Source organism: Guyanagaster necrorhizus (assembly GCF_019112545.1).
Source record: "Guyanagaster necrorhizus MCA 3950 unplaced genomic scaffold BT62scaffold_4, whole genome shotgun sequence".
NCBI classification, from domain to species: domain Eukaryota; kingdom Fungi; phylum Basidiomycota; class Agaricomycetes; order Agaricales; family Physalacriaceae; genus Guyanagaster; species Guyanagaster necrorhizus.
Window position 1 is genome coordinate 1,378,104 of NW_025064883.1, and position 26,265 is coordinate 1,404,368.

Below are 26,265 nucleotides of genomic sequence, written 5' to 3' on the forward strand. Positions count from 1 at the left end.
AGAAAGTAGACTTGGAACTTGAATAAAGTTCTGGTTGTCGTGTGCATTCAACTGCACTCGTCAATGACCCAGCATGTCTTATCAGATCAAGACACCATCAGTGAGGAAGAAAGTGCCATTACAAGTAAAATTCTATCTGTCTATGTTTTTGGCGACCCAAAAAAAAGGTGTCCACAGAGTATCGCCAAGTCGGATGAACAGGATGGACTGCACTAACACATACACCAGTCGAATTCAGCATTGCGTCACAGTTGAATACACAATGGCTAGAGTAGGTCCGGGGGAGTTTCCGATATGCAGAAATAGATTTTATGCGGTTGGTATGCCGGTAAATTCAAGGGAGCACGGGAGGGTATTAATGTTCGTCGTTAAAGTCGCAGTAATTGAGCCCGCTTGAACTTGCGATCATCAAGATCGACTAGGTGCGGTAATAATGAATTCATATGATCGCGATAGAACTTTTGATCAACAGAGGGGGGATTTAATTTTTGAAGAGGAACGAGAACGAGATGTCAAGGAGAAGAGAATTACGCCGGGGAATGTGGCATTTCGCAGAGTCTACTGGCAATACCGAGGACAAGGAAGACGTCAAGAGGACTACAGGAGCAAATTCGTTTAGATATGGCAGCTAGTTGGCTGTTGACTCCGTGGGTTCCAAGGACAGGTCGGAGGATTGCCGTCTTAAAGGAGACGACTGAATAAGATTTGTCGACAAGCTAAGACACGCTGCAGGAAAGCCAGCTTGAGCAGGGACTTTGTTGACTATCTCGGCAAGAAAGCGCCGATGAGTGAATGGGCCTATCAACAGAATCATTTACGTGGTGGCGGTGGCGGCAGCGATTTTTGGTCTAGACGAAGACGAATTCGACAGATCAACAAATACTTATCTGGGATGAGATGGCGCCTGACTAGGACGCCTGAGAGTGAGCATGCCTGCCACAAGGCTGCCAGGCAAACATGCTGGCTGGCAATCAAACCGTCTAATACTAATCCCCAGATGTATTAGCATCGTCCAGTACCGTCACAAGTTTCCAGGTCTCTCAGTTCCGGGCCGCTGCGCAAAGGTCCATAAGGGCAGGACAAAAAAAAAACAGACCGAGCCATTTCCAGATGCTCAAGCTCGTACCGACGCATCCGTGACAAGGGGGGGGGGAGAAAAAAGAAAAAAGTAAAAAGTAAAAAAGCATGCGGATCGGATTTGGAAGCCGAAGAATAGGTTCCGCGGAAACATCCTGGCCTCACGGATGCAAATCGAGAAAATGAAATAGAATATGAAGAGAAAAACGGGGACAAAAAAGAAATACGATAGAGAAGACGTGAGGCGATAAGAGGTGATTTTTAGGTTCAGGAAGGAGAATGAACGGGGGAGGGGCTATGTAGGTCCATGTGTGCAAGCCTGCGGTCATCTGACAAAAGGAACCCCCAGCTAAATACCATTTCAATTTATCATCCCTGACGCTCCCCTGTATGCCTCTTGTCCTGGCACTACCAGCATATCCCTCTTGCTCCTCCTTCCTTGCCGTCCTTCCTTCTCTTTGCCTTTCTCTCTTCCAGCTCCCGTACTCATTGCCTTGGTTCAACGTGCTGCTACTGCACGTGTTGGATGGACTCTACTACTATGCTATCGCAGCAGCAACCGCCCAAGGTGCTTCCTTCCTTTTATCTCTCGGAAGGAGACCTAGGTCCCATCTGCGACCCCAACGCCTTGTATAGCCAGTACTACCCTGGCTCTTGCACCGCTGAAGGGGAGGTGCGTCGCTTTTTTCAACGGATTCCAGGATGCCTCACGCATGTCGCGTCTGCAATGCAGCCTTTCTTATCTTCCATGTCGGACGGCCTCAGCTCCTTTGAGCAGACACAGAAAGAGGATGACGAGAGATTTTACGCCACCTTTCCAGAGGCCCGGCGAGCCGCGGCCCTGCAGAATCAATGGGCAATGACCCCCGTACATGAGGAGAACGGCTATTTTCATGGGCTCATTGGCTTCTCGTATCGCGGTCAGACGAGTACCAAGTATATCCCGTCAGTTCCCTGTTCTTCCGCCCTGTCCTGGTCGCCAACCGTCGATCTCGATGGCGCTGCCGACCATCCCGACCAACGACCTTCTACCATTACTGCCCCCAGCCTACGACTGAGCTATGACTACAGCCTTGACCCAAATGGGGAAGCATCGGCTCCTCTTGAATCTCTTGCCTCCTCGCCTCCCGAAGGGCCTCCACAGTCGCCTGACTATGGCAGCTGTTACTCTGAGCAAGCACGTTCCGATTGTTCCCCGACTCAGGTCAGTTCTCCTTTCTATTCCCACTTCTTGCGTCGCTGACCCTGTTTGCTCAGTCTTCGCCGGATAACAGGAAATTTTATCTGGTACCGGCTAACATCTTCACCCACCCTGACCGACAGCTGTTCCTTGAGGCACAGCGCTCGCCTTCCGGATCGCATCACTGCAAGCCTATCGAGGAACCAATAATGGACTACTTAGCCTCGCCCTCACCAACCCCCAACCCTCACGACGTCGTGGCTTCTCCCGATAATATCGATCCTGCCGCCGACTTGACTCATATCTCTTATCCGTTACCTCATTCTTCACCTCAGGCCGATTCTGAATGTGCTTCGCTTCCTTCCATATTGTCCAGGGGCCCTCCCCCACATTCGCAGGTGATACAAATCCCGTCTCGGAAAGCACCCCGCCGACATACATCAGCCGACGACCATACATCAGGTCCAAGCCGGGGGCCTTTCTATTATAAAATTCCCCTTAGACAACCCAGACGCTCTCCCACGCCGCCTCCATTTCCCAGGCGGCCTCCTGCACAGTCCATAGCACGGAATAACGGTGATAGAAAGCCTCCCCTTGCCTGCTTTTTTTGCCGAGGGAGGAAAATCGCGTGTGGGGCTCCGGAACCAGACAACCCCGATCGAACCTGCAAGTGAGTTTTCGTCTCGATATGTACTTTTCTTAGAGTTTATGCTTGTTCCTTTCCTTTCTACAGCCAGTGCCATCGACGTTCCCTCAAGTGTGAATACCCGAAGGAGAGTCGGCGGGGCATGCGCAAGAAGAAGGCTGGCGATACAGGTGACGCTGAGGCCGCAGACAAGCAACGCCCGACGCCAGTAACTTAGTCAAGTGACCATGCGTTACAATCTTATTAAACGTTATATTGTGCTTTGTCTATCTGCTTTCCATTTAAACGTATTGTTTCACTAAGAGGGATTTTACAGAAGCCAGTAATATTACATGTAATCCGATATAGTCCGTGGGTGTTCGAATGCTGTTAGGGAAGGGAAGGTTTCATGAAGGACCTGGTAGTGGATCTACCCAGGATCCATTCGGCCATAGTATTGCAGGCATAGTGAAGTCACCTGTGTCATCCCCTGATGTTAGCTACAAATCAATGAAATCAGCCAAACATCCCAATATCTCCTGTCAAATAGACTTACCGCTAGCCTGAAGAAGTGCGGCAGAGACGCATTGAACGCCGCCAAGGAGAAGTTGAGAGCCGTGCCTACGTATCGCTCAACATCGTCCACCAGAAGGGCAAACCCATCCCATCCGGCCGGCAAGGAATCCCACGCGATCGTCTGGTTTTCGAATGGTATGGAAGCATTGTAATTAGTCGAGTTAGTAAGGAAAGTGGGCAGTTCCGATCCTGAAGGCGCATCCTGTTGAAGCTGTGTGGTCCGGATGAGCCAAATAAAAAACAAAAAAACAAATAAAATAAAATAACGGAGAAAGTCGCCATAGAAACAAACATACCTCCTCTGCTGTCTGTAATATTGAGTCAAAGCCATACGCCGCAGCGCCATTCAAAAACAGGCCGAGTAGCAGTCCTTGATATACGGCTGACAGCCTCGTGGGGAAAGCCGTTCCGGGTATCAGGACCATAGCGACGATATAATGGTGCAGTCTGATCTCCAAGCCAGGCAGCAACGCGAGAACCATCACAACCAAACCACCAACGACATACCACCCAGCATAATACGGAAGCCACCCCGTCTTACGAATAACACGGACCTGGTTAAGAACCAGCACCGTGACAACGATGACGATCACCACCAACGCCGTAATGGCACCCGAGCGTTTGGCAAGGTCCGATGATGTTAGACGGTTGATGGGGATGGCTGCTTCGAGAGTGATATATGAGAGCACCCCGACCCAGTACGGACCCAAGTACCACACCATGTACTCGATAGGCGCTTTGGTGTACATGGGTAGGATGAAGCGAAATGCAAGGCGCCAGAAGACGTATGCAATGAACAGCACTGGGAGGAAAGTCCCAAACGCGGCACTGAGATCTGGTGGAGCTGCTTGTGGCTGCGAAAAGAGGGAGATATGCCAGAAGCCAATGCATATTAAGCACCAGTATAGAACAAGAGGTTTGGGCCGTAAGACGAGGAACAAAAGGCAGGTGACAAGGATATTAAAGACCAAGGCGGGGTTGCGATAGTCAGTGCAATGTGTTAGCAACGTGCAGTCCAGGAATCGGAATGAAAGAGGGAAGACGGTTGCGAAACCGATGGACGTGATTCCGTGACCCGTTGTCGGTAGGAAGTTAATGTAACTCCCGATTAATTCTAATGACGCGCAACCGCCTTTGCTATCGCTGATGAGTCCACTGAAAAAGCGTAAACAGCCTGCTTGAAATGATGTCAAGAGACAGACAAGACAGACTTACGCCTGTACAGCAGCTGCGCAAATAAATGAATCCCCACGGTAAGTCGCATTGGAATCACCGCCGCCAACTACCAACGGCTTGTATGCTATTTGTTCGTCTCCGACAGTTCGAGGATTTTGGAGAGTGACGGTTGAGCATTGGGCTGGACATCGGAAGTCCAAGGACGAGTCGTTGAACGGTGTACATGACTCTCCATTAAGGCCACACCCATTATTGGCCAGCCAGAAGGTATCAGTGCACCCGATGAAGGCATCTGATGGTGTGAGATATGATTGGGCCCGTATAAAAAATGCGAGCCCGATGATATATCCAGCAATGAGTGCGGCTAGTAGCCAAGGACTGGTAAAGTGCTGGGTTAGTCTTATTAACGTCGACTCGAGCGGGAATTCGAAGTGGCACCCTCTGAACGTCACGTCAATATCGAGGAATGGGCGGGGCTCTTAATGGAGGAGAAGTCTGTAAGAACTTCACACAGCACCCGAATGGCTTACTCACCGGGCAAATCTATCTTGGGTCTTGGCCCTCGGAAGTAAACAAGTGCACGGGATATAAAGCCATACAGCCTAGGATACTCAGAGGCCAGCCATTCGTTGCAGCGTGCTTGCCAGTGCGCTTTCCGTATCGGTGTCTGTACTTCAGGGTCGCGATTTTCCAGGGATCCTTTTGATGCCATTTGATCATTGAGACAACTTGATCGACGGTGGCTGACGCTTGTCTGCATGGAGGACGCGACAGAGGAAAGGAAAGGAAAAGATGTCTTAATAGCCCCGACTACGGATATAATATACACAAAGCATGAAGTCACCGTCGATGGCAAAAAAAATATGACATATGTTTTTGTCTTTGTCAGCGAGCCGATAAGATAACGCGATCAGACTGGACCCGCTAGAACAGAGTGAGCAACAACAAAACAATGTCAGAGCACCTGGAACTTACCATAGTCATAGACAAGGCGGGCTTGGATGTCTTCGCCTGCAGGACCAGTGAACTTGATGTGTCGTGCATACCTTCGTTCGCCATTGACCACTTCAACACCCCAAGTCTGTATCCTAATGAGCGACAAGTTCTCTTCTCACTTTCGTTTCACTTACTTGGTTCGCAATCCAGGTAGTTCCACTCTTCGGGGTGTCGCTCGCAGCACACGCCTGGATCACACCGTGTTTGACAGTATCCTCAGTCCACCCGATCTTCAAGAATTCTTCCTCAAGCTCGCCAAGCTTCACCCTTCTCGATTTCCCAATGACAGGCCCAAAGATGTCATCATTATTCTCCCTCTCTGTCCAATCAAGCGTCCTCTTCTCGGAAGTGCCAGAGATACCAGCGACGGTCTGATCAATGTCAATCTTCTCGGTCCCTTGGTCGTCTCTGTAGTGTTTGATATACAGAGTCACTGTTCCGATGGAGATGGCCTTTCGTTTCCACCAGCTTACACCTTGAAGGCGCAGAATCTCGTCAGTGGAGTCGCTCAGTGACTTGTCCTGTAACAAATGTGTCGGCGTAAGAGTCTGAAGGAGCCGAACCACGTACCAGATAGAATTTTCCACTAATATCAAGTATCGTGAACTTGTCAGGACCAGGTACTGCCATGGTTGAGTCGGAGGTCAAACGCAAAGCAACAATGATCGCCATAACATATTGTGATATTTATACGATCACGCCATCTGTCTCCACCAATTCATCTTGATTAATCCGCATATGATTTCTTTGGATAGCAACGTACTGCATACTACCGGTGGTCAGCAGACATCAGTGAAAAGAAGCGTGGATGTCGTAGTTGAACACATTATGGCTACGAAACGAATTCAATATGGCGTAACTGCGACCATACGAAGAGCAGGGATATTGGCATGCGGCTCACTGGAGCGCCGAAAAAATCAGATGGTAAAGATTGAAAGGTTGTTGGAAGGGACATACGTTTCGAAAGACTGTGATTACTTTCCACACTGCATCCTTTCCTCGTTCCCAAGCCTGGAGACCCTTTGCCTCGTCGCCGCCAAATTCAACCAAGATACCATCCTGCGACCATTCACACCAAATCCCAATCGACCCCGTCGACGGCCCCGTCCCCCCGCCTTTGCGATCGGGTTCACCGAAACACTGGACAAAGTCCTTCCCTGTACTTGCAGGAAGAACATCAAAATGTGGAGGTCGGTGAAGGACTTTACCATCCTTATCTTTAATATTGGGCGTGATGGGGAGAGTAAGAGGTGAAATAGGATACGAGGAAAACGCTATTTCTGCCCGTCTAGTTGATGTTCCTTTTGCTTTCGGGTCCGAAGAGTCGACCTTGGGTATGTTGTAGAAATCGACGCCATCGAGAATCAACCGATTCTTCTCCAACTCGGACTCCTCCAGGCCCATCTTTGGGCGGTAGCCATCCGTCGGCTTGAACTGAAAACTGACGCCGATTTTGTAGTAATTGAAATAGACCATGTCGGGATACGCTTTAATCTCGACCTCGACGGTGATGCTGCCAGACACGGTACGGATATAATTTTGAAGGATTTCAGATGATAGGGACGAGCCCAGCAGGCTCTGGACGTCGGTGGACATGGTCAACACATTATTTAATATTTTTTGATAAATCACGCACGTAATTAAATGCACGTGTGGCCCTCACTCACGTACCGCCAATGGACCACACCCTGCACACGACAATCAAGCACCGCAAGAGACCTCGTGAAAATAGAGGACTGTCCCAGTCTAGCTTTGCTTTTGCTTCAATCCAGTACCTGCTTTCCTTGCTCTCAAAGTCTCTCAAGCCTTTCGCGCCCCAAATCATTCCTCTTGTTGTCTTTATTTTCTTGATCCCCCTGACATTGTCTCTTTCTGGTCTCGCAGGATGGATAGTGTGGAAGAATGTCGCAGTTTCCTGGCAGTTTCCGTTGTTTCTCCAATATGGGTGAGTCGTGAGCAACAGTCTCGTGATTAGCTGATTCTTGTCTTAGAGATGGTCTAGCTCCATACGCAGAAATCAGTCTTCCTCAGTTATCATCGCAGCAACCTTATGATGTACTACTACACCTTGTTGTTCCCGCTACCGAATCGAACCTTGCATTAGGAAACTTCATGGCGTCTTTGAGGCTGTCATCGGATAGTAACCAAACCCTTGCAGTCGTTCGCCGTCCGGTTTGTATTCGTTCAATCTACCTAGTTTTGTCTATTTGACCACCCCTTCAGGCCATTGTCTTGCCACCTCATGCTTTCTTTTTCTCCGGCAAACCCTCAAGCTTCAATATTGACATCCAGCTTTTGCATTCCTACACGTTTGGGACGAACTATGCGAATGCTCATGTTCAGCTTGGTCGCCAGGATGGATGGAAGACACTGGGAAGTGGCCAAGGTCGTGAACTTGCTGTCTCCGATGCATCCCTCCGTGGCGTTCTCGTACATCGCGGAATGCGGTACGTCTTTCACTAATATCAGGAGCCAATGTTGACAAGAGTCTCACAGAGGTCTTGTAACTCGCTTCCCGTTCATTTCAGCCGTGATATCTTCAATGATTTTCCTTGTCACCCTGCTGGCAATGATCAGCTTGTGCATTCTTCCAACTATGCTGTCCGGGTTGAGGCAAGATTATATCGATGATGTCGGGAGCGAGTCTTTTGATGACGACAATCCCCCAAGAACACCGGCTCCAGCCGTCCCGAGTTCTGACGATGACGAGAAACCACCACGTAGTAGGAGAACTTCTGGAAAGTCTAGGCCGAGGAGAATTTCAAGTCGAAGATCGGTATGTATCGGTGTTGCTGTTCCAAGGTAATGTTTCATTACTTTCTTATAGGTGAAAGGGGAACCATCAGACCGGTCGATACCATCTGGATCTGGAGAAAGCTCAGCTTCTCTTCGACGGCGTCGGTTGCGTATGTCAGAGCGTTTGTCTGATTCTGAGTGACATTGAGTGGATGAAGAAGTATTTTGCGCATTGTTTTAATAGTACTGTAATGCTATAGCTGACTTGTTTATTACACTTTCTTCTTGAAGAGCTACGCCTTGCGATAATTACAATCACCTTTGAACAAGTTCTGACTATGGCGGAAATCATCTCGTCACAATCTTTTTTGAGAAGTTGCGTCAAAGACCTTGTGTTCAAGTTCCGTTCTCTAGCCATGTCCTGACGCATGAGTGAAATTCGTCGCCTATATATTGAAAGCTTGATTTCCCATCTGACGTCGACCAGACATAGGAATCCAGTACCGGCAACTTTGCGAATCGCTGCTGCCTGACGTCTACTTAGCCGAGGTAGTACGCCCAAAGAGTAATCCATCCTCATAATGCTTGTCAGGTTTACTGCCCTGTGCCCTTGTATTTCTCAAACGATGCATCCAGGAACCCGGGAGGATTCGATAATATAGCCGCCGTAGCCCTCAGCAAGGCAGTTATCATCAGCGACAACCTAAGTACGAAAGTGGTACAAGGTATGATATATGTTCCCGTATCTCGACTCACATGTCGGTTTTCCCGACTTACATGACCGCAACAGTGAAGATGCACGAATGATTTGCGGCACAGAAGCCAGAACCAGCCTTCAAGTGTTTTTTTGCAAGACGCAGATCTCACTGCTGTATGCGGGCGGCGCAGAGTTACCTACCAACAACCATCATGAGTTCATTCCAAGTTGAAAATCTCTTCAATGTGAAGGACAAGGTTGTAAGGTTGTACTGGTCACTGGTGGAAGCAGGGGGATTGGAAAATGGTATGTAAATCAGCACTCCTCAATACTCGACCACTAATGAATATCCAGATTGCTACAGGATTCATAAAGAATGGGGCAAAGGTTTGTTTCCCAGAACCTACCTTCCCGTCATATCGTTGTAGTCTGAACTGGCATCTAGGTTTATTTATCTTCTCGTTCTGCTAAGAGCTGTGAAGAGACCGCTGTGAGCTCAACGCACTCGGCCTCGGGAAACGTATCCCTCTTCCAGTGAAGCTGGCGCAATACGAAGAGGTAGATCAAATGACCTTGCTGCCAGGGAACCAGTTCTTCATGTTCTTGTCGATATCGCGGGGGGGCAGCATGGGGCGATTCTCTCGATGACTTTCCGGTACTTGACACGAGATCTTCTCTGATAGCCTCAAGACGCTCACAAATCGAATATAGGATGCGGCTTTCAGTAATCCTCTCACTCTGAACCTGCATAGCTGTGCCCGGCATATATGAAACATATGCATACCCAGCTTCGAAGGCTGCACTTCACCATCTCAGTCGGCATCTGGGAGGAAGACTTGGTCCAGAATGTATTCTTTCGAATTTAATTGCATGTGGACCTTTTTCACCACATTGAGACGCCCTTGCAGCGACTGTGCATAGCTTGGAAGCTGTCAAGGATGTTTTTACGTCTACGATACCGTTGCATCGACTGGGGAAACCAGAAGACGTGGCAGGGGCCGCCCTCTTCCTTGCGAGTCCTGCGGATGCCTTCGTGAACAGAGCGACGATCACGCTGGACGGCAGGATGCTGGTGCCAATGACCAAGCTGTAATAGACATATAGTTACATTTTATTTATCCAGCATTTCCTAGTCTATACAACTACCAAGTATTAAGGGTATAATGTCTTCTTCTACAGCACAAATTTATGCTTCTTTGTCTTGCTTGTCAACTTCCAATGCCTTGGCCACCTTCGCTTCTGACGATTTATCTGCTTTTACCTCTGGCTCCTTCTCTGTACATTCCGTTCCGGTGCTGACGTCAGACGTGGATGTCTCGTTCTCCTCCACCTTTTCCGATCGGCCACCGCTCAACCCTTTTACCAGATCACCGGCATCATCCCCATCCAACCCTAACTCAGCTACCAAGTCCCGTAACTCGTCCTCAGTCACTCTCACGCCCTGCAGACCATAACCAGAGATTTCGGTGCTAATGTCAAACTCGCCTTCGCGCTTGTTGACTGGGATCTGTGGCCTCGCAAGGGGCGAAGACGCAGGTTTGGCGAGGATTTTAGATTTCAGGCGTTCGGGGGTCATTTGGAGGGGCATCATGGCGCCTGGTACACCGACCGGCCGGACCGGAGGTGCTGGTACATCTTCATCCACGTCTGGATCCCAGGGTTCCTTGAGTCGAAGGAATGTATCGAGTTCGTCGTACTCAACAGCATCTTCGCTGTATCGGCATTACTATCTTGGTATGAACGATAGATTTACAGCACGCACAACTCGGCAAAAACCTAATGAACCGAGTAGGAGCAGTCAGTCACTATGGAGATCGCGAGCCGAGGACATACACCTGGAAAGCGACCGCCGACAAGGATTCCAGGCAATTGCTGTTTGTCTGCCTATGAATGAGCATCAAGGAGCGTCCTAAGTATCACGAAAGTACCTGGTGGAGCCTTCCTCCTCCACAGTCTTTTCGCACTTTCATCAGAGGCGAGATCATAGGAAGTGAATGGTATTTTCTTGACTTGTAGAACGCGTAGGAGGTATTCTTGCGGATCATTTTTATGAGTACAGAATGGCGCATGCTGCAGATATATCTATACCTTGGCGCTGCCGTAGTGCTGGCTGGGAAGCAATGGTCGTCAAGAAAAGCTGGATTGGTGGCGACATGATGGTGGTTAATGTACAAGATCGAAACCGGGCGTCCAAGACCATATTTAGACAGTCACGTTTTCATTCCTGCCCATGTCCTCAGATAAAGTCAAGGTCCTCATCGTCTGCTTAGGCATGCTTCCAGATTCTCTCGTTGATTCTCAAATAAATATTACTGCCAGGCAATATATGTCGCTCCCCGATGGGTGAAGCGGTCATGAGGGACGTTGCTAAACAGCGCGGACACGATATCGTTTTGGACAGCGCTGGGACGGGAGCCTACCATGAAGGTGAGGATCCGGATGACAGGTAAGTCCTTCCACTTTCTTCCCATGCATGGTATCTAAGGTGCCGCAGAGCAGTGGCAACGTGTAGAAAAGTCCGTGAAAAATCTTCAATGTAGCCTTGACTCATCTCATTTCTTTACCACAGCACAAAGTATCGATATCGCACGCGGCACGGAGAGTGAGATCCTCGGACTACACAGAATTTACCCATATTCTCGCTGCTGATGAGAGCAACTTGCACTCGCTGAGGCGAAATGCACCGCGTCATGCGACGGCTACCATACAGCTTTGGGGCTCCTACCTTGAAAGCAACTTGCCAATCTCGGACCCTTACTATGGTGGAATTGTAAGTGTCTCTTTGCAATCAATTGTGTTACAGAACTAATTGTTCCTTGGTAGAATGGCTTTGAGAAAGTTTATCAACAATGCGTTGCTTTGTCCAACGCTTTTCTGGACGATGTATTTGGGCCTTAACTGTAGACAATATATTAGATATTCAACGCTATGGGTACGTCGTGTATGGGATATTGCGGTGTCACTTCATGCACACTGGTCGGCGCAAGACCACTATCTCTCTTGTCGTACAACCGCTGGAACAAAAAAAATCCTGCAAACGGCAGTGTAGACAACAGATAAACCCATCCCCAGCTCCACAAATGAGCGATCGCAAAGCTCGACCGGGTCGGCGCGCTCTCAGGTGCTGGCTCATTCATTGTAACGTCATCAACAAGTCGTGTACTCTCAAATAAGCTTTCCAGCCCTGTGGGGTTCTCTGGAGCAAAGAACTTCTGTGGATGAAGAAAAGAGGAGTCGTCATATGGTTTAGGCTTCTCCCTTTGCCCATTCGTAGGCGTCCAATCCATTTCATCAGCATCGGTCTCCGGTTGGTGAGCATTAGAATGAAGGGCCGAGGTACGAAGAGACGGAACGCCAAAAACGGGAGGTTTGGCGATAACAGGTTTCGATGAGAGTGTGAGAGAGGCAAGCAAATCGCTGTCGTTAACGATTGGTGGGGTGAGTGGAGTGTTGGACCGAGATGCGTTAAGATTAGGTGTAGGGGCTCGGGAGGGTAACTGGTTCAGTTCAAGTAAACGGATAGCTGGTGGTTGCTGTAATCGGAGCACGAAGTAAGAAGATATGAAGACCTGGACGGCATATATGAGATGGACTATGGAGATAGAGACAATGACCTACAGATAGCTCCAGCATCAGAGAGATCATATAATAGGTGCGAGCCCGAGAAGAAATAGGCGTCTCTAGTAAATGTAGATAGTTTGCCTGTGGCAGATACCAAGCTAGGGTCACCGAAATTGACGTAAATATTCGAGATATCCATGAAACCATTTGCAGCGCCTGTCAGGAGTGAGTGATATCGATTACAGGTATGACGGAGGGTCTTACTATGTAGTTCTTCTTCCCCTGTATTCGTACGTTGCGGCCTTCTCTATAGGCCCTTTGCAAGGAGGAATAGGTGGGGTCCCAGAATGTCCAGAAGACTGATAGAAATGCCACAATCGGCAGCATAGGAGGGTGAAGTATATCCGACAATGGGACTGACAAGTTGAGCAATGCTACAGCATCGTGAAAACAGGAAAAATCTTGATGGGAAAGGACAGCTCACGAGCAGAATATCCAACAAGAGTAGTCAGTAGCGACGTGCCCCACAAACAACCTCGACACCTCCACATCAACATCCCCAAGGTAAGCTTCTCCTTCGTCAGCTCGGGCGCTGAAACGTGACGTGTCTGCTCTTTACCCTTGGTGTTCTTTAGGAACCTTCCAAGAGCATTTACACGCGCCATCTTGTCCTTGGCCTGGATCTCGTCTTCGACAGCAGGAAGACAATTAGCACAGACAGGTGGATAGCGGATATGCAAAGACTCCTTGTACTCTGGGAGCATTTCGACGCGGCGTTCGTATTCAGCACTCTAAAATCGTTGAGGGGAAACGCGTAACAGAGAGAACGAAGTTCGCACATCTGGATTTGGCAGATAATTTGACAAGAGATTGACCAAGAGCATCTGATTTGTTTGGCAAGTATGGCAGAATGGGCCTTTTCCGTACATTGTAGGTAAACGTTCCTTGTTGGGAGAGGCTGTTGAGAGGATAAGAACAGATAAGACAGAATATGACGCGTCACGCACCCCGCTTTGAGAACGACCGCAAGTTGAGGGATTCGTCGTGCATGGCAGGCTCAGAGGACAAAATTTCGCCCTTGGTATCGTAGCGATTCCAGCAGGTACAGTTGTTGCAACGAAAATTTCTTGGATCCTTTGGAATGGGCAACGTCGTGTGGCAGAAAAAGCATTGGACACTACTTCGTCGGTGGAACATGATGGCAGGCGAAGAGACAACGATGCACGTGCATACGCGCCGAGTAATTCAAATTAACTGTTGTTTGTGACTGACGATATGTCTCTTGCTCCCACGACCACAGGTCACCTTTGCCTCCAGCCGTCGTACTTCACGTCTTCGGTATATGTAAATGCGGTTCGGGATGACATCAAGATCCTCGTAAAAAGCTTCGAGGAGCAGTACTCAAACTCGCCTCACTGGACGTGTCCCTTCAAGCTCTTCAAGGAAATCTGGTGTTCTCAGGGCTGGCAGTGGTTGCACCTCAAGATATTTGACCCGAGAGGCAGGGATGCGTTTTTACATACTACCTTGCGATTGTTCCTTGGTATGGAAGATGTCTGCTTGACGTTGCAATGTTTACAACTCTACCACAGAGTGCGTAATGCGTTTGGAGAAACCAATGACAAGTCTTGTTACGCTCTTCGGCCTGTATACATTCTTCTACACTCAACCGATGGACGTCTGTCCGCCGTTGCATTCTGTCGAGCATATCCCTATACCTTGTGGTGAGTCCGGGGGAGGTCCATTGATGGTTTTACCAACGGGCCGTTTTTTAGATCACTACAGGACTCTTATGTCGATTCCGGACACACTGACAACGACAGAACTGAACCCTTTCAAGCCTGCTGTGCTGCACATTCTGAAGACCTTTGTGACATCCCAGGTCTTCCATATCCTTCCCGAAGCTAGACTTGGCTGTCAAAATCCACGTACACTCCCTCGGGAAATTGTTGTTCCTGATGTTTTAGATGAAGAGGGACCCAAGCGAAAAGGACGGCCAACGAAAGGAGACAGGGTGAAGCGATCGAAAATTGCGCTTGACAACCTTGATCAATGGATGCAGAAGACCTCCCTGCCTGGTTCAAGCGGTCTCGGTGCTAAGCACCATCTGATTACCAACCCACCTGCAGAGCCAACGCTACTACAGTACCAAATGCGCAAGGAGATGTTGTTGCATGCCCTGGACAAAGACCCAGAGGGAAAGGCATACATTAGTGAAGCAAACGAAGAAGTCTTCAACCGGTTGAAGCTGTCAGAAGAATTAGCGGAAAGCGAGGTCGAGTCGGATTCTGGACCGCCTGGGTTACGACGAGTGCAACGAGCAATGAAAGAGAAGGATAGAGAGGGACGGCGGGGCGGTTTGTTAGGTTTGCTTGAGGGTGCTGGCCGGTAAATTTTGAATAAATGTACATTACTCAAAAATTGGATAGTGTAAGCATGGGAAATAGTTTCCGCAAGGGGGAATGGAGCTGATGAACTTGGCACTCTCCTTTCCTTCGATCTTTGTTTTCTTAGCGTCCTTCGTTTCTTCGCTCCTTGATTATCTCGCCGTCCTCTCTTTTACTTTTACCACCAATGCCATCCTTGGGCAATTCCCAGCGGCGATACCAGGGCAACTCGCCGTCGACCACAAATCTCCTCCCAGGGGCATCTACTACCAACCTCGGCATCCACGCCAACTTTGCTCGAGGACCCTCGTCATTACGCAGTGTGAGCAGCAATGCTTCTCTCGTCAGTCACGTCTACCTCGCCACCGCCATTCGCTGACAACAGAGGCAGAATGACTCGCCGTTCAATGTAAAAGGCAGCCGAGTGGTGCCATCCTTGGCGCCTTCCATCTCTGACAAGGCAAGTTTCCCGTCCGTATGCCTTCATCGGGCCTTCACGTTATTCATTAGTTCTCGCTATCACCCGACCCCGTCGCCTGGGGTTCAGATATATCACCCAACCACCCCGAGCCAGATGATTATCTCCACAACCCTGACCCACGGCGAGACAGAAAGAATGATAACGGTGGATCTGTATTCACCTATCGAGGCCTCGCCAACCTTGGTTGTATTGTCGTCCTTGGTCTTGGTTTGGTGTCACTATTGTGCGTCACCTTTATCTCCGTCATAGCAGTCTTTTGATCCACAGGCAGCGCCGGATACCCTATAATCTCATATTTCACCACGCGAGACCTTTCGTCACTTGGCGGTTTCAATCTAGGCGGAATCAATGCCAGCGGACAGGTATGAGATATGCCCACATGATACGCACCGTGTGTTCACTTCTTTTCAGGTACCCAGTATGCCGGGCAACTGGGGAATGATTGATCTTGATACCCCGGAGGACGCATACACAATCAAGTCCTTTACTGACGACAATGAGCTTCAGCTGGTTTGGAGCGACGAATTCAACGTCGACGGGCGAACATTCTATCCCGGCGATGACCCGTATTGGGAAGCAGTGGACTTGCACTATTGGGCTGTCAGTTGACGCGTTCTGTCAACTTGGAAGATGTACTCACGTCATTGCAGACCAACAACTTGGAGTGGTATGATCCAGCCGCGATCACAACAAACGGAGGCTCGTTGACAATAACATTATCGAAGAAAGAAACGCACGGTCTTGACTATCAAGGTGGAATGATGTCCACCTGGAATAAGTTTTGCTTCACGGGCGGTATGATTCTGACTTCGGTGACGCTTCCGGGCGCAAACAACATTCTTGGTCTATGGCCTGCCGTGTGGTCAATGGGAAATCTTGGTATTACCAGTGACAGTTTAGTGACAATTTGAATCCTGACGTAGTTTCTTCGTAGGTCGAGCTGGTTACGGAGCTTCCTTGGATGGAACCGTAAGCCTTCCTGACAAGGGACGGGAATTTCTGTCTAATCAATCAGTTTAGTGGCCCTACACCTATGATGCATGCGATATTGGAACAGTTCCGAATCAGACCATCAACGGACTCCCATTGGCAGCAACTGTCGATGGAGACTCCAGTCAGAATGGTATACTATCTTTCCTTCCGGGGCAGAAACTTTCTCGGTGTACATGCCCTGGAGAATCTCATCCTGGACCTATGCACTCGGACGGGACATACGTTGGACGTGCTGCACCTGAAATCGACGTTTTCGAGGCTCAGGTTGCTAACGATGAGGGCGAGGTGTCACAGTCAGGGCAATGGGCTGTATGTCGACTTCTGCAATACTACACCGAGACTGATCCGAGTTTAGCCTTTCAATGCTAAATATGAGTGGTTCAACACAACGGACAACATGATTATATATGATTCAACGATAACATACCTTAACTCATACACCGGCGGAGTGTATCAGCAAGCAACATCAGGCGTAACCGTAACCGGTGAGTTCCTTCGCCAGCCTATAAAACCCTGCGTTGATATGGGAGAAGACCAGAATTGTTATCAGCTAGAAACAGGCTGCTTCGCAGTTTATGGGTTCGAATACAAGCCAGGTAAGGCTTTTATATCGCTCGCGCAGTCACCGCAGCAACTTACGAAATACCCGTACTAGGCTATGATGACGGGGTCGGTACTTTTTCAGACTGTAACACCCTGTAGAGCTGATAGTCTTTTCTCTTGCAGTATATAACATGGATCAATAATAACAATGCCGCTTGGACACTGAAGGGTCCCGGAGTTGGGGCGGATACTCGTGTTGAAATATCAGCACGTCCAGTGCCTCAGGAGCCAATGGTATGACATTTCCTTTCTCGTCGATCAAAAGCTCAGCTGAGTATCTCCCGCAGTACATTCTCGTTAACCTTGGCATGTCAGAGAACTTCGGTTATGTTGATTTCGACCACCTTACCTTCCCAGCGATTATGTCAATTGATTATATACGGGTCCGCCTCTGTCTTATTTGTGATCGTAGCATGCTAAGTCGGTTGTCACTCATAGGTCTATCAGCCAACAGATTCCCTAAATATTGGCTGCGATCCTGATGATTTCCCTACACGGGCATATATTGAAGAGTGAGTCTATGACTGCTCATCGGAGCGCCAGTGCTGATCTTTGAGTAAGATACATCGAAGCGTACACGAATCCTAACATCACCACATGGGTAGACGGTTATAAGCAGCCATTCCCCAAGAATAGCTTCCTCAAACAATGCTAGTCTTTAGTTCCCACTCACTGGATTGTTGTCGTTGTTATGGCCACTGTCACTTATTGCACTCATTGATACCGCATATGCAAACTTTGGATATCTTATACTTTATCTTTCATCACATCATTGTCTTCGAGTCAGTTAGACTGCTCGGTTTAAGCAAAAAAAAAAACACTTAGAATTCGTGATTACAAGAAACTATCGCAATAATTGCCGCATCAGCTCACGTCGCGCTGAATGAATGAATCAGGTTACATTATTTGTATGCCGATACATAAAACATGAGTTATGTCGATAGCGAAGGAGGGGACGAATCCAGCAACACTTGAAGTTTCATTAGCGTCCGCTCTACAGCTATAATCCCCCCAGCAGTCAGCCTCGGGATAGCAAGATCTTTTTCTCCCTCAGTGAGATCAGTCTCTCGCCGGCTTTTTTCTACCAAATCTCGACAATCACAGACCACCTTTTCTAGTCGGTGATTAGTATAGTATAACCAACTGATTTCTTTCTCCAAACCACCAAGAGGGATCTCCAAAGCTCGGCGTACAAAGCCACGAGAAAGAACGTACGCCTTTTCGCTATATAACCGGCTGAAATTCCCGATGAGTTACATCAGACAGTAAATATCAAAAAAACAAAAGAATTGCCTGTTGACAATGCCTTCCTCCGTACCGCGCAGCTTCTCGTATGCAGGCTCACAGAACCAACTGGAAAGTGGTCAATATAGTTGCTCATCGCAAGGATAGTCTCACGTACGGTTCCTTCACGAGCACTAGACCTTGTATACTCACGAAAGCTTGCAAGAGAGATGATCGACTAGCACTCCATGTCTCGTTTTGATCACCAGCCCAAGTTCCCAATATTGATAAACAAACTTTGCCCTCCTCGTACAAATTTCTGAAAAGACATGTGTGACCGTATCGGGTACAAGACAGTTGGACTTACGGATTAACTAGATAAAAGGAGACGCGTTTTTTTAATGAGCCGCATAATGAGAGAGCAGAACTTACCTCGACCGTTGCCATTTGTCCAACTGAGAAAATGCCCAATGGGCGGACTGCTAGGAAAGGTTGCAGGAAGCCTGATGGTCCGTCGGTTAGCTGTGTTTTATCTGTTTTTTGCTGTGGGACCTCACATCCAGTCAATAACGAAAGGTGCATCCTCGTATGGAGTGTTATTCGGACCAATGATGAGCGAGCGCAGAAGATCAGCCCGGTCCTCGTAGGTGCGTATAATGATCGACTCTGTGCATTGTTGGCGATGGTCTTAGAACACCGGAAGATAATTTGCTCACCAGGCAGGCTGGATTGCAAAATGCGATACTCTCGTTGAAGGCGAGAGAGGAAAGATTTTGAGGGTTGCGCAGGAAGGGAGGCATAGTATGCATGGTCATGGGGCGCAGACGGTAGAATATCAAATCGCTTCCAAGGGAAATCATCATTCTCCTCGTTCATAGGAGTATCATCCTTCGGAATCTTCAGAGGATCCACAACTGGGTTGACAGAGGTCGTATCCGATTCGGCATCCACTTCCGCCGTCGGTGGTGTTGGAAATTGGTCGATTATTGACGGACTCGGAGAACCAGAAACCCTTGGAGTATCTTCTTCATGATGCCATATATCCACATCCATAGCATCGCCGATCTCCTCGATGTCCTCCCATCCGTCCATGTTTTCGTCCATGTCACTTTGGTGCCATATGCCGTTTTCATCAGGCCAGTACCCAGAACCCTCAAAGTGCTCATGTTCATGGCTATGTTCATCACCCCAAGGATCGTCTTCAAGTTGCTCGATGCTATCATAAAGCCTCGTAAGGCGCTGTAAGGGATATACGTGGACTGATCCTTCGGGGTGAGAAACTTCAATTTGACCATCAAGTCGAAGCTGCGGAGAGAAACAGATTGAATAAAACTTTTAAGGAAAGAAGCAAGGATGGAATCAGACCTTCGTAACTTCTCCAATCCAAAACAGGTTGCAGTCGCTTGTCCAGGGTTGCGTCATGTTGCCATCTTGAAAGGCTCCTTCAGTTCCGCGTTTCTTTGCAACGTTGTTTCCTAGTTCAGCCATTTCCTTTCGCCATCCCTCAATGTGACCAGGGTAGAAAGGCCCTTCTCTCGCCCAAGCTTCGAGTTCGCCTATGCGTGGTATTCTAGGGGGGTCGTAGCCATTAGTAGATCCCTCTCGATGTATGAAAACGAAATCCCCAAGGCGGACACCGAGCCCCTCAGTCCCAAATTGAGGTTCAACGTCAGACACACCGTGAGCGTCGAGTTCTAATAATGACGCAAGCTCAACATTTCCGGAATCGGGATAGAGGATAGAAGCTGTCCTATGGGCAGCGTCAACAGACTGCACGATAGCTGGGCGTTTCTGGTCTTCACCACGCCATAAAACGTGATCACCGGGCCTGTCATATTACTATTGAGTCGAAATGACATTAGTACCCCTTGATGCTTACCAGCAGTCATATTCATCAGTATTTAGATAAGGAATGAGGTCTACGGATTTTAATGTTTCCGTGGTGCCATCTTGCCACAGAATGTCAACAGTAGTTTCTGTTTCTGCAACGGTGAGCGTCTCTACATGGATGGGAGGGACGCCCTGCATGCTCCGTCCATGAATTGTAACGGGATGCCCAGTTCTCTCGACAAGGTTTACCTTGTCTCCAGTACGTATCTGGAAATCCGATCGACCACGTATCAAAGTAAGCTTGGAGATATCCTTGCCATACCAAAATCGTTGAGGGCGTGAATGGTTCTCTGCCACGCTAGGCGCCAACTGGACGGACATGAGGGGATAAAGCAGCTAAAACTAAACCAGACGCACCGTTTGGTTTACAGCCAGCCAAGCTACAGCATAAACGGTGTGTTTCACGGCAACGACAGTGTCAACGCTATGGTCAGTTCTATTGCTTCCCATAAAGAATCCGATCAAGTTTTGCATGCTGCTGGACGGGAGTATATCCTGATGCCTCTATGAGCACGACAAATAACACAAATCAAGACAAGACGCACGGAACCCTTCTGTCCGATAGCAAGTCGAGTGCTAAATTCCGGCAGTCTAACGAGCTGGCCGTTCGAAACCTCGATGATATTTTCGTCGTACAGCTGCAGGCCTGAAGTCAATACAATGAAGGAAATTTCGGTCTCAAAAAGTCTACCTCTACAATCTACAGTCCAAGGCATGAATGAAGGTTCAAGCACAGCCAACGACACTTACCTGTCCAACCCAATCATCATAAACAACATAGTCGCCAATCTCTGCTTCCATCGCCGGCACAACCTGGTCAGAATTCCGCCATCCTTCCACGGGTTCGCCGCTTATAACATGCTCAAGACGGCCCCTGACACGGATGTTTGTCACCACACCGGAGTGGACGTCGTCGATACTCCGTTTGCAGTAATCACCGGGCTGGAGAGTACGATCCACCAGAGTTAATTCCGATTCAGGGAGTATTTCTCGTGCGCTGCCCTCAGATAGAAAGGTCACACCGACTTCGCCACGCTCGAGCGGTCTCATCAATGGATCATCCGTTGATGAGGGAATGTCCTCAGCGTCATGCCAGCATCTCTGTGTGGGGTTAACGGCGCATACATGGAGTACATAGAAAACATAGACTCACGAGAACGATACCAAAAGAATGGGGGGACAAGTTTCGTTTAACTATATCCTGCTGGTAGAACTGGAAACATGAGGTCGTTTACTGAGATAGCCTGGGAAGAGGACCGGCAAATACCTTGGTGGTTCTGGACGTAGGGGGCGTATTCGACATTCAAGGATGGCCGCACAATGGATGACTTGTTGAGTAAGATGCCGGAGAGACGGTGGGAGAACGACGATAAGATAACAAAAGGAATATTTCCAACGTCGAGCGGCAGGGCCGTGACCACGAAAGCTGGTCGTCTAATGTATGCTGGTGGCTAGCTTGAAGAACGGTCGGGTGATGCCAGGCCAATCTGAAGGTCACCGAGCCTGTCTTGCCTGTCTTGTGATCTGACCGTCATCATCAAGCGATGCCAGCATTGCCTACCGAGCTCTTTCTCGTCATATTCAGTTTTCTTGATGCCCGCAATCTCATCACTTGCAGACAGGTAAGGTATCGTCTGTACCTTTATTCTTTCTGGAATTTATCGCCGTCCAGGTCTGTCAGCTTTTCTTGGCTTTGATAGATGAGACCGTCGCCCTTGTCTACACCATTGAGCTCGACCGCCACGGGCACGTTGATAATTCATCTGTTCTACCTTCAACAGATCGCCTTGATCGATTGCGTGAACATAACGCTGCATGGAACAAACTCGACGGTGCTTGGAGCGGCGATATTCCAAAGTTTCAAGGACATGTTTGGGAGCTCTTCGGCAATGTCCTAGCACAACATAGCGGGTCAGGGAGTCTCGTCTTTACTCAATTGCCCTCTTCGACCCGTTTCATTGAGCAAAAAGAATGGTCGGTCTCATTATCGGGCTTGCCTATACGCGATTTTGGAATGGACCCTTCCCAAGACCTGCTAGTTCTCATCGAAACGTCGCGATGGTGAGCCTTTGCGTATACTCCTTTCATCACACACTGATTACCTTGATCAGGGGGCGAAATCCGAATCCTTCCTTCCAACTCCATCTTTGGTCTATGTCCAGTGGAAAGGCACATGTTTACGCCTCGGTACCCGTCCTTAAACATGCGCAGAAAGTCCCGGATCACGGAATGTCCTACACCATACAGGTATCTGGTGATTACCTAGGTGTCGAGTTTAATGGCAACAATGCACCAAAAGAGCTTGTTGTCTGGAATTGGAAGACCGGTCGCAAAGAACTGGTATGTCTTTGGTCAGAGGTAGTCTGTCAATTGCTAATGGGTCGCACGAGTTAGTACCTCACGGGGAATGAGATTTGCTCTTTCGCGTTTTTGACTGAAAATCACATCCTAGTTGCAGTGTCCAACAACACAGAGCTGTGTTTGTTCATCGTGGACTTCATCGCGGAATCGTCTGAGCAGACGCGCATAAATGATGTGACTTACCATCTTGCTCTTCGCCTCCCAGATCTGCACCCTTCAACTACACTCGTGAGCCTCACCGTCAGGTGTGATCCTTCACCCACCTGGCCGAATCAGGATGATTCCATTCTGTTTCATGTTCATCCTGACGAAATTTTGTATCCCGTAGCGCTTTGCACAGCGCAAGGAAACCACATCATGATATTCATTCCGCGACGGATACTACTAGCACAACTGCATCATTTATACGTAGGAACCAAGGAAGTTGAATGGTCAGCTTGGGGCCCGCAAGGCACACGGATTCTCGATTGCTGGAATCAAGCTAACGTGTCACTTGTATGGGCTTGCAATACGTTTGGATCCAGATTCGTTGCCTTCGACGTCGACCAAGAGGAAATCGACGTATATGATTTCAATCAGATGACTTTGAAGCGGGAATTAGGCAGCGGATGCCCATCACAATATGGCAATCCCAACGAGATACTTTGGCCTCCAGTCAACCAAGAGGACCCTACCATGTTCGTGATCGATGACACCGTGGTGCCTTTGGACAGCCTGATATTCCAGCAAGAAGTCAGGACATCACTGCCTTTTCGGGCCAGGGCAATACCCACCGCCCTTGGAACAGGACGTTTTTCGGCGATGTGCAGTCAAGATAACATCATCGTTGTTAACGCAAACGTGAGTATCTTGAAACATACATCGCTTTGGTTAACAGCCGTTGTAGAGCGTTCTTCTCACTGGCCGGGAGTACCGAGTGTTTACGCTGTGAGATCCTAGAAACACGGAGCACATCCAGCCCCAGGCCCTAACCAGCTATGCTCGAATGGCTAATTTGACGCCGGTGATCTTATGCGATGGATACGCGATTCGCCAAGGTGTAATGCACATTCGCGCGCGCTTGTGATCCATCCTGGTAGCCGAACAGCTCATGTTCTTTGAGCTGTAATGAACTGCGCCTAGATGGTAGGCTGTATGATGAGGCATATGGGCCATTCGTTCTTCAATAAATGAAAGTTTAACATGGTTTCACGCCGCGGAATATTGCTACTGGACGTATCGATTCGCGAAACGCGCTCCATGATGAAATGAATTTCTTTTAGTGTGAGATCGCCGATGATAAGCCGAAAAAAGAGCTGATAACGCCAAGATCTTATCTGATAAGGACGAAATTTGCATATGCAGCTCGAGCACGGCTTCCCCTTTAAATATCCCTCCATGACTCACAAACCAACAAAAGTTTCCCCCTCTTTCCACCATCTACCCTAGTTATGCTGGCATTCTCTTCTTGCTCGCAGAAACTTGTGTCTTCAGTTCAGATGAAGCGTTCCCAAACCTTCAAAGCATTCTATGCGGTAGGTTTTTACTTCTGTTCGAGTAACGTTTTCTACTTATGATTTTCAACACTACAGACCATTCGTAGCTTGAGGCAACAGCCTGTCTCTGATGGCGACGAAGCGGCCTCGTCCGACAATGTGAGTCAAGCGTCGCCTGTTCAATATTCCGCTCACCGGCAGCCTGTCTAGGATTTCATTCTTTCCATCCTGCGAGCTAACCCGTCCCTGCGCGACACCCGTTCATACTTGGCGTCTTTTGGACCTCGACCGCACGCTGCGAAGCCAGTGACGTCCCAGCATCCTGACTTCAAGATGCCTTCGCCTCCCGATATTTCAGAGGCGGGGGCCAAGGAGGGCAGTACTGTCAACGTCGATGCCGCCAAAGACACCCCCATTATCGAGTCTATACTTGATCCCATCATCAGGCGTACGGCGTTGGTCAAAGTTCAAGGCCCATTCACGGATGTGCAGCTCGAAAGCATTGCTCGAGGAATGGTTTACCTTGAGAAGCTCGGGCTCGTTAGTGTCATTGTCGTCGACAACAACAATGTGGTTCGTGGTGGGACCGATGAGCGAAACATTGTCATTGAAGAGACGATGCGCTTCGTCACGGCTCTCGAAAGACAGGGCTCTAGGGCGCGTCCGCTCTTGGGTGCCATCGTCAGGCTAGGCCCAAAGCCTGAAGATCTTGGCATAGAGCACGAGATCGCACCTCCTGAGGCCCATACCATTCCGTCTGATCTGAATACCATTCGTTCCGCCCTTCGAGCAGGAGAAATCCCAGTCCTCCCTCCGTTCGCCCTCGATTCCTTCTGTCGATCAGTCCGCATAGACGCCAACGACGTGATCGCATCTCTCGCACGTGGGATGGTCGAGGCTGCTGTCCACAACAGCATTTCACCCATCTCTGAAAGTTCTCCGTCTCAATCGTCTGGAGAAGTTGATCTTGCTCCCCTCCGTCTCATGATCATCAATCGCGAAGGTGGAATTCCTTCGTACGCACGTTCAGGCTATCCTCACTTACTCATCAACCTTAACTCTGAGTACGACCATATCAATGGAACGTTTCGTGAATCCTGGCACCATTCACATCCCACCAGTCTAGCGAATCTGTCTTTGGCACAGAAATGCCTAGCATACATGCCGTCTGGTTCTTCCGCCGTCATGGTTTCTCATCGGTCCCCCAGTTTACTCATCGCTAATTTAATCACCAACAAGCCGGCTGTAAGCTCTAGCTTACCTCACGCACTCCTACAAGGTAATCGGAAACTCACACCCCACACACCCACGTTGCTACGACGAGGTCTTCCCATTCGCGTGGTCCGCGCCACCGCAGACATAGATCAGAAAAAACTGACTACCCTTCTGGAACAATCCTTCGGCCGAACGCTTAACGAACACCAATTTTATGGGCGCCTGGAAAAGACACTCGATTTCATGATTATTGCGGGAGACTACGTCGGTGCGGCCATTGTGACCAACGAACCGTCTCCTGATGCGTCAAATCCCATCTCATACCTCGACAAATTCGCCGTTCTTCCTAGCCATCAAGGGGATGGAACGGTTGATTTCTTGTGGGTTGCCCTCCACGACGAGTCTTACGGACTAGGCCATCCCTCCTCTGTGAACCCTAACGGAGGTAAAGAAGGTCAAGGAGAAGGCCGTGACCTCGTCTGGCGTAGTCGCGCCAACAACCCTGTGAACAAGTGGTATTTCGAGCGTAGCTCAGGTCACATCAGGATGGGATCCTGGGTCCTGTTTTGGTGTGACGCAGAGAAGCATCTGAAAATTGAGCAGAGTCGACGTGGGAGCTCCGGTTTGTCCTACGTTGAGGACTGGGAAAAAGGCCGTTTATGTCATTGGGCTAGCGTGGTAAACGAAATTCCCTCTAGCTGGAAGTAAAGGCGTGTATTGTTCGTATTTGCTTGTATCAAGTGTCTCTTTTTCACACGACTTCAGTGGAAAGTACCAGAACTCATAGGAGGGAGAAAATACGTAGTATACACTGCGGTCTATGTGAAACGTGTGGGATATGTGCATACCTAGATATGCTTAGAAGACTTCATGGCATCAATGCACCCGGAGCTTCATGTTTCTGCAGACCTTTAATTTTGTTCAGTAGTAAATTTATTCCAATTGCAAGTTTTTGTACAATCAGTAATGAGTCTCGTTGAGTGTCCGGTCTGGGCATGCCAGAGCTAGATTA

At 48.9% G+C, this 26,265-nt stretch overlaps 13 protein-coding genes across 13 annotated transcripts; 8 read left to right on the forward strand and 5 right to left on the reverse strand.

Moving 5' to 3' along the window:
• Positions 1 to 1,665: 1,665 nt before the first annotated feature.
• Positions 1,666 to 3,383, forward strand: BT62DRAFT_927938 (uncharacterized protein). Its single transcript, XM_043185394.1, has 2 exons — positions 1,666 to 2,281; positions 2,335 to 3,383. Exons 1-2 carry the CDS (start codon positions 1,826 to 1,828, stop codon positions 2,929 to 2,931), a joined length of 1,053 nt encoding a protein of 350 aa, XP_043044166.1. The 5' UTR covers positions 1,666 to 1,825; the 3' UTR covers positions 2,932 to 3,383.
• Positions 3,203 to 6,260, reverse strand: BT62DRAFT_1045323 (LCCL domain-containing protein; the record flags this gene model as incomplete). The annotated part of the gene is made up of 7 exons (XM_043178468.1): positions 3,203 to 3,382; positions 3,439 to 3,669; positions 3,755 to 4,613; positions 4,674 to 5,112; positions 5,610 to 5,715; positions 5,765 to 6,151; positions 6,201 to 6,260. The coding sequence occupies 7 exons, from the start codon at positions 6,258 to 6,260 to the stop codon at positions 3,290 to 3,292; spliced, it is 2,175 nt and encodes a 724-aa protein (XP_043044167.1). The 3' UTR covers positions 3,203 to 3,289.
• A 215-nt stretch (positions 6,261 to 6,475) lies between these two features.
• Positions 6,476 to 7,226, reverse strand: BT62DRAFT_1001466 (uncharacterized protein; the record flags this gene model as incomplete). Its single annotated transcript, XM_043176743.1, has 2 exons — positions 6,476 to 6,526; positions 6,588 to 7,226. The coding sequence occupies 2 exons, from the start codon at positions 7,224 to 7,226 to the stop codon at positions 6,476 to 6,478; spliced, it is 690 nt and encodes a 229-aa protein (XP_043044168.1).
• Positions 7,227 to 7,285: 59 nt separating this feature from the next.
• BT62DRAFT_927940 (uncharacterized protein) lies at positions 7,286 to 8,695 on the forward strand. The gene is made up of 3 exons (XM_043185395.1): positions 7,286 to 7,802; positions 7,854 to 8,077; positions 8,127 to 8,695. The coding sequence occupies exons 1-3, from the start codon at positions 7,743 to 7,745 to the stop codon at positions 8,434 to 8,436; spliced, it is 594 nt and encodes a 197-aa protein (XP_043044169.1). The 5' UTR covers positions 7,286 to 7,742; the 3' UTR covers positions 8,437 to 8,695.
• Positions 8,696 to 9,275: 580 nt separating this feature from the next.
• BT62DRAFT_1072710 (uncharacterized protein) lies at positions 9,276 to 10,156 on the forward strand (the record flags this gene model as incomplete). The annotated part of the gene is made up of 7 exons (XM_043178883.1): positions 9,276 to 9,369; positions 9,428 to 9,450; positions 9,509 to 9,583; positions 9,647 to 9,718; positions 9,775 to 9,787; positions 9,816 to 9,911; positions 9,972 to 10,156. The coding sequence occupies 7 exons, from the start codon at positions 9,276 to 9,278 to the stop codon at positions 10,154 to 10,156; spliced, it is 558 nt and encodes a 185-aa protein (XP_043044170.1).
• BT62DRAFT_1072711 (uncharacterized protein) lies at positions 10,148 to 11,218 on the reverse strand (the record flags this gene model as incomplete). The annotated part of the gene is made up of 5 exons (XM_043178884.1): positions 10,148 to 10,775; positions 10,826 to 10,839; positions 10,897 to 10,943; positions 10,992 to 11,096; positions 11,152 to 11,218. 5 exons carry the CDS (start codon positions 11,216 to 11,218, stop codon positions 10,250 to 10,252), a joined length of 759 nt encoding a protein of 252 aa, XP_043044171.1. The 3' UTR covers positions 10,148 to 10,249.
• A 58-nt stretch (positions 11,219 to 11,276) lies between these two features.
• On the forward strand, positions 11,277 to 12,068 carry BT62DRAFT_927943 (phosphotyrosine protein phosphatase). Its single transcript, XM_043185396.1, has 5 exons — positions 11,277 to 11,333; positions 11,383 to 11,509; positions 11,558 to 11,579; positions 11,633 to 11,833; positions 11,887 to 12,068. The coding sequence occupies exons 1-5, from the start codon at positions 11,294 to 11,296 to the stop codon at positions 11,959 to 11,961; spliced, it is 465 nt and encodes a 154-aa protein (XP_043044172.1). The 5' UTR covers positions 11,277 to 11,293; the 3' UTR covers positions 11,962 to 12,068.
• Positions 11,887 to 13,850, reverse strand: BT62DRAFT_529122 (uncharacterized protein). Its single transcript, XM_043181269.1, has 6 exons — positions 13,632 to 13,850; positions 13,464 to 13,582; positions 13,109 to 13,415; positions 12,889 to 13,058; positions 12,682 to 12,840; positions 11,887 to 12,632 (listed from the first exon to the last, which is right to left on the reverse strand). The coding sequence occupies exons 1-6, from the start codon at positions 13,819 to 13,821 to the stop codon at positions 11,976 to 11,978; spliced, it is 1,602 nt and encodes a 533-aa protein (XP_043044173.1). The 5' UTR covers positions 13,822 to 13,850; the 3' UTR covers positions 11,887 to 11,975.
• Positions 13,851 to 13,892: 42 nt separating this feature from the next.
• BT62DRAFT_1072714 (uncharacterized protein) lies at positions 13,893 to 15,072 on the forward strand. The gene is made up of 3 exons (XM_043178885.1): positions 13,893 to 14,167; positions 14,217 to 14,348; positions 14,400 to 15,072. Exons 1-3 carry the CDS (start codon positions 13,900 to 13,902, stop codon positions 15,014 to 15,016), a joined length of 1,017 nt encoding a protein of 338 aa, XP_043044174.1. The 5' UTR covers positions 13,893 to 13,899; the 3' UTR covers positions 15,017 to 15,072.
• Positions 15,073 to 15,102: 30 nt separating this feature from the next.
• On the forward strand, positions 15,103 to 17,743 carry BT62DRAFT_943578 (beta-glucan synthesis-associated; the record flags this gene model as incomplete). The annotated part of the gene is made up of 15 exons (XM_043187888.1): positions 15,103 to 15,354; positions 15,403 to 15,486; positions 15,522 to 15,715; positions 15,764 to 15,854; positions 15,904 to 16,092; positions 16,143 to 16,371; positions 16,427 to 16,461; positions 16,513 to 16,794; positions 16,841 to 16,970; positions 17,019 to 17,081; positions 17,141 to 17,154; positions 17,212 to 17,322; positions 17,376 to 17,471; positions 17,527 to 17,600; positions 17,650 to 17,743. The coding sequence occupies exons 1-15, from the start codon at positions 15,199 to 15,201 to the stop codon at positions 17,741 to 17,743; spliced, it is 1,842 nt and encodes a 613-aa protein (XP_043044175.1). The 5' UTR covers positions 15,103 to 15,198.
• A 237-nt stretch (positions 17,744 to 17,980) lies between these two features.
• On the reverse strand, positions 17,981 to 21,803 carry BT62DRAFT_927948 (uncharacterized protein). The gene is made up of 15 exons (XM_043185397.1): positions 21,470 to 21,803; positions 21,356 to 21,415; positions 20,953 to 21,303; positions 20,894 to 20,902; positions 20,748 to 20,840; positions 20,560 to 20,697; positions 20,192 to 20,511; positions 19,678 to 20,140; positions 19,029 to 19,617; positions 18,870 to 18,978; positions 18,741 to 18,815; positions 18,697 to 18,699; positions 18,491 to 18,631; positions 18,382 to 18,441; positions 17,981 to 18,324 (listed from the first exon to the last, which is right to left on the reverse strand). The coding sequence occupies exons 1-15, from the start codon at positions 21,503 to 21,505 to the stop codon at positions 18,021 to 18,023; spliced, it is 2,751 nt and encodes a 916-aa protein (XP_043044176.1). The 5' UTR covers positions 21,506 to 21,803; the 3' UTR covers positions 17,981 to 18,020.
• Positions 21,464 to 23,588, forward strand: BT62DRAFT_529398 (uncharacterized protein). Its single transcript, XM_043181270.1, has 5 exons — positions 21,464 to 21,824; positions 21,875 to 22,263; positions 22,314 to 22,542; positions 22,597 to 23,403; positions 23,450 to 23,588. The coding sequence occupies exons 1-5, from the start codon at positions 21,747 to 21,749 to the stop codon at positions 23,492 to 23,494; spliced, it is 1,548 nt and encodes a 515-aa protein (XP_043044177.1). The 5' UTR covers positions 21,464 to 21,746; the 3' UTR covers positions 23,495 to 23,588.
• Positions 23,589 to 23,927: 339 nt separating this feature from the next.
• On the forward strand, positions 23,928 to 26,197 carry BT62DRAFT_927951 (DUF619-domain-containing protein). The gene is made up of 3 exons (XM_043185398.1): positions 23,928 to 24,077; positions 24,135 to 24,197; positions 24,249 to 26,197. The coding sequence occupies exon 3, from the start codon at positions 24,372 to 24,374 to the stop codon at positions 25,959 to 25,961; it is 1,590 nt and encodes a 529-aa protein (XP_043044178.1). The 5' UTR covers positions 23,928 to 24,077; positions 24,135 to 24,197; positions 24,249 to 24,371; the 3' UTR covers positions 25,962 to 26,197.
• The last annotated feature ends 68 nt before the right edge of the window (positions 26,198 to 26,265 follow it).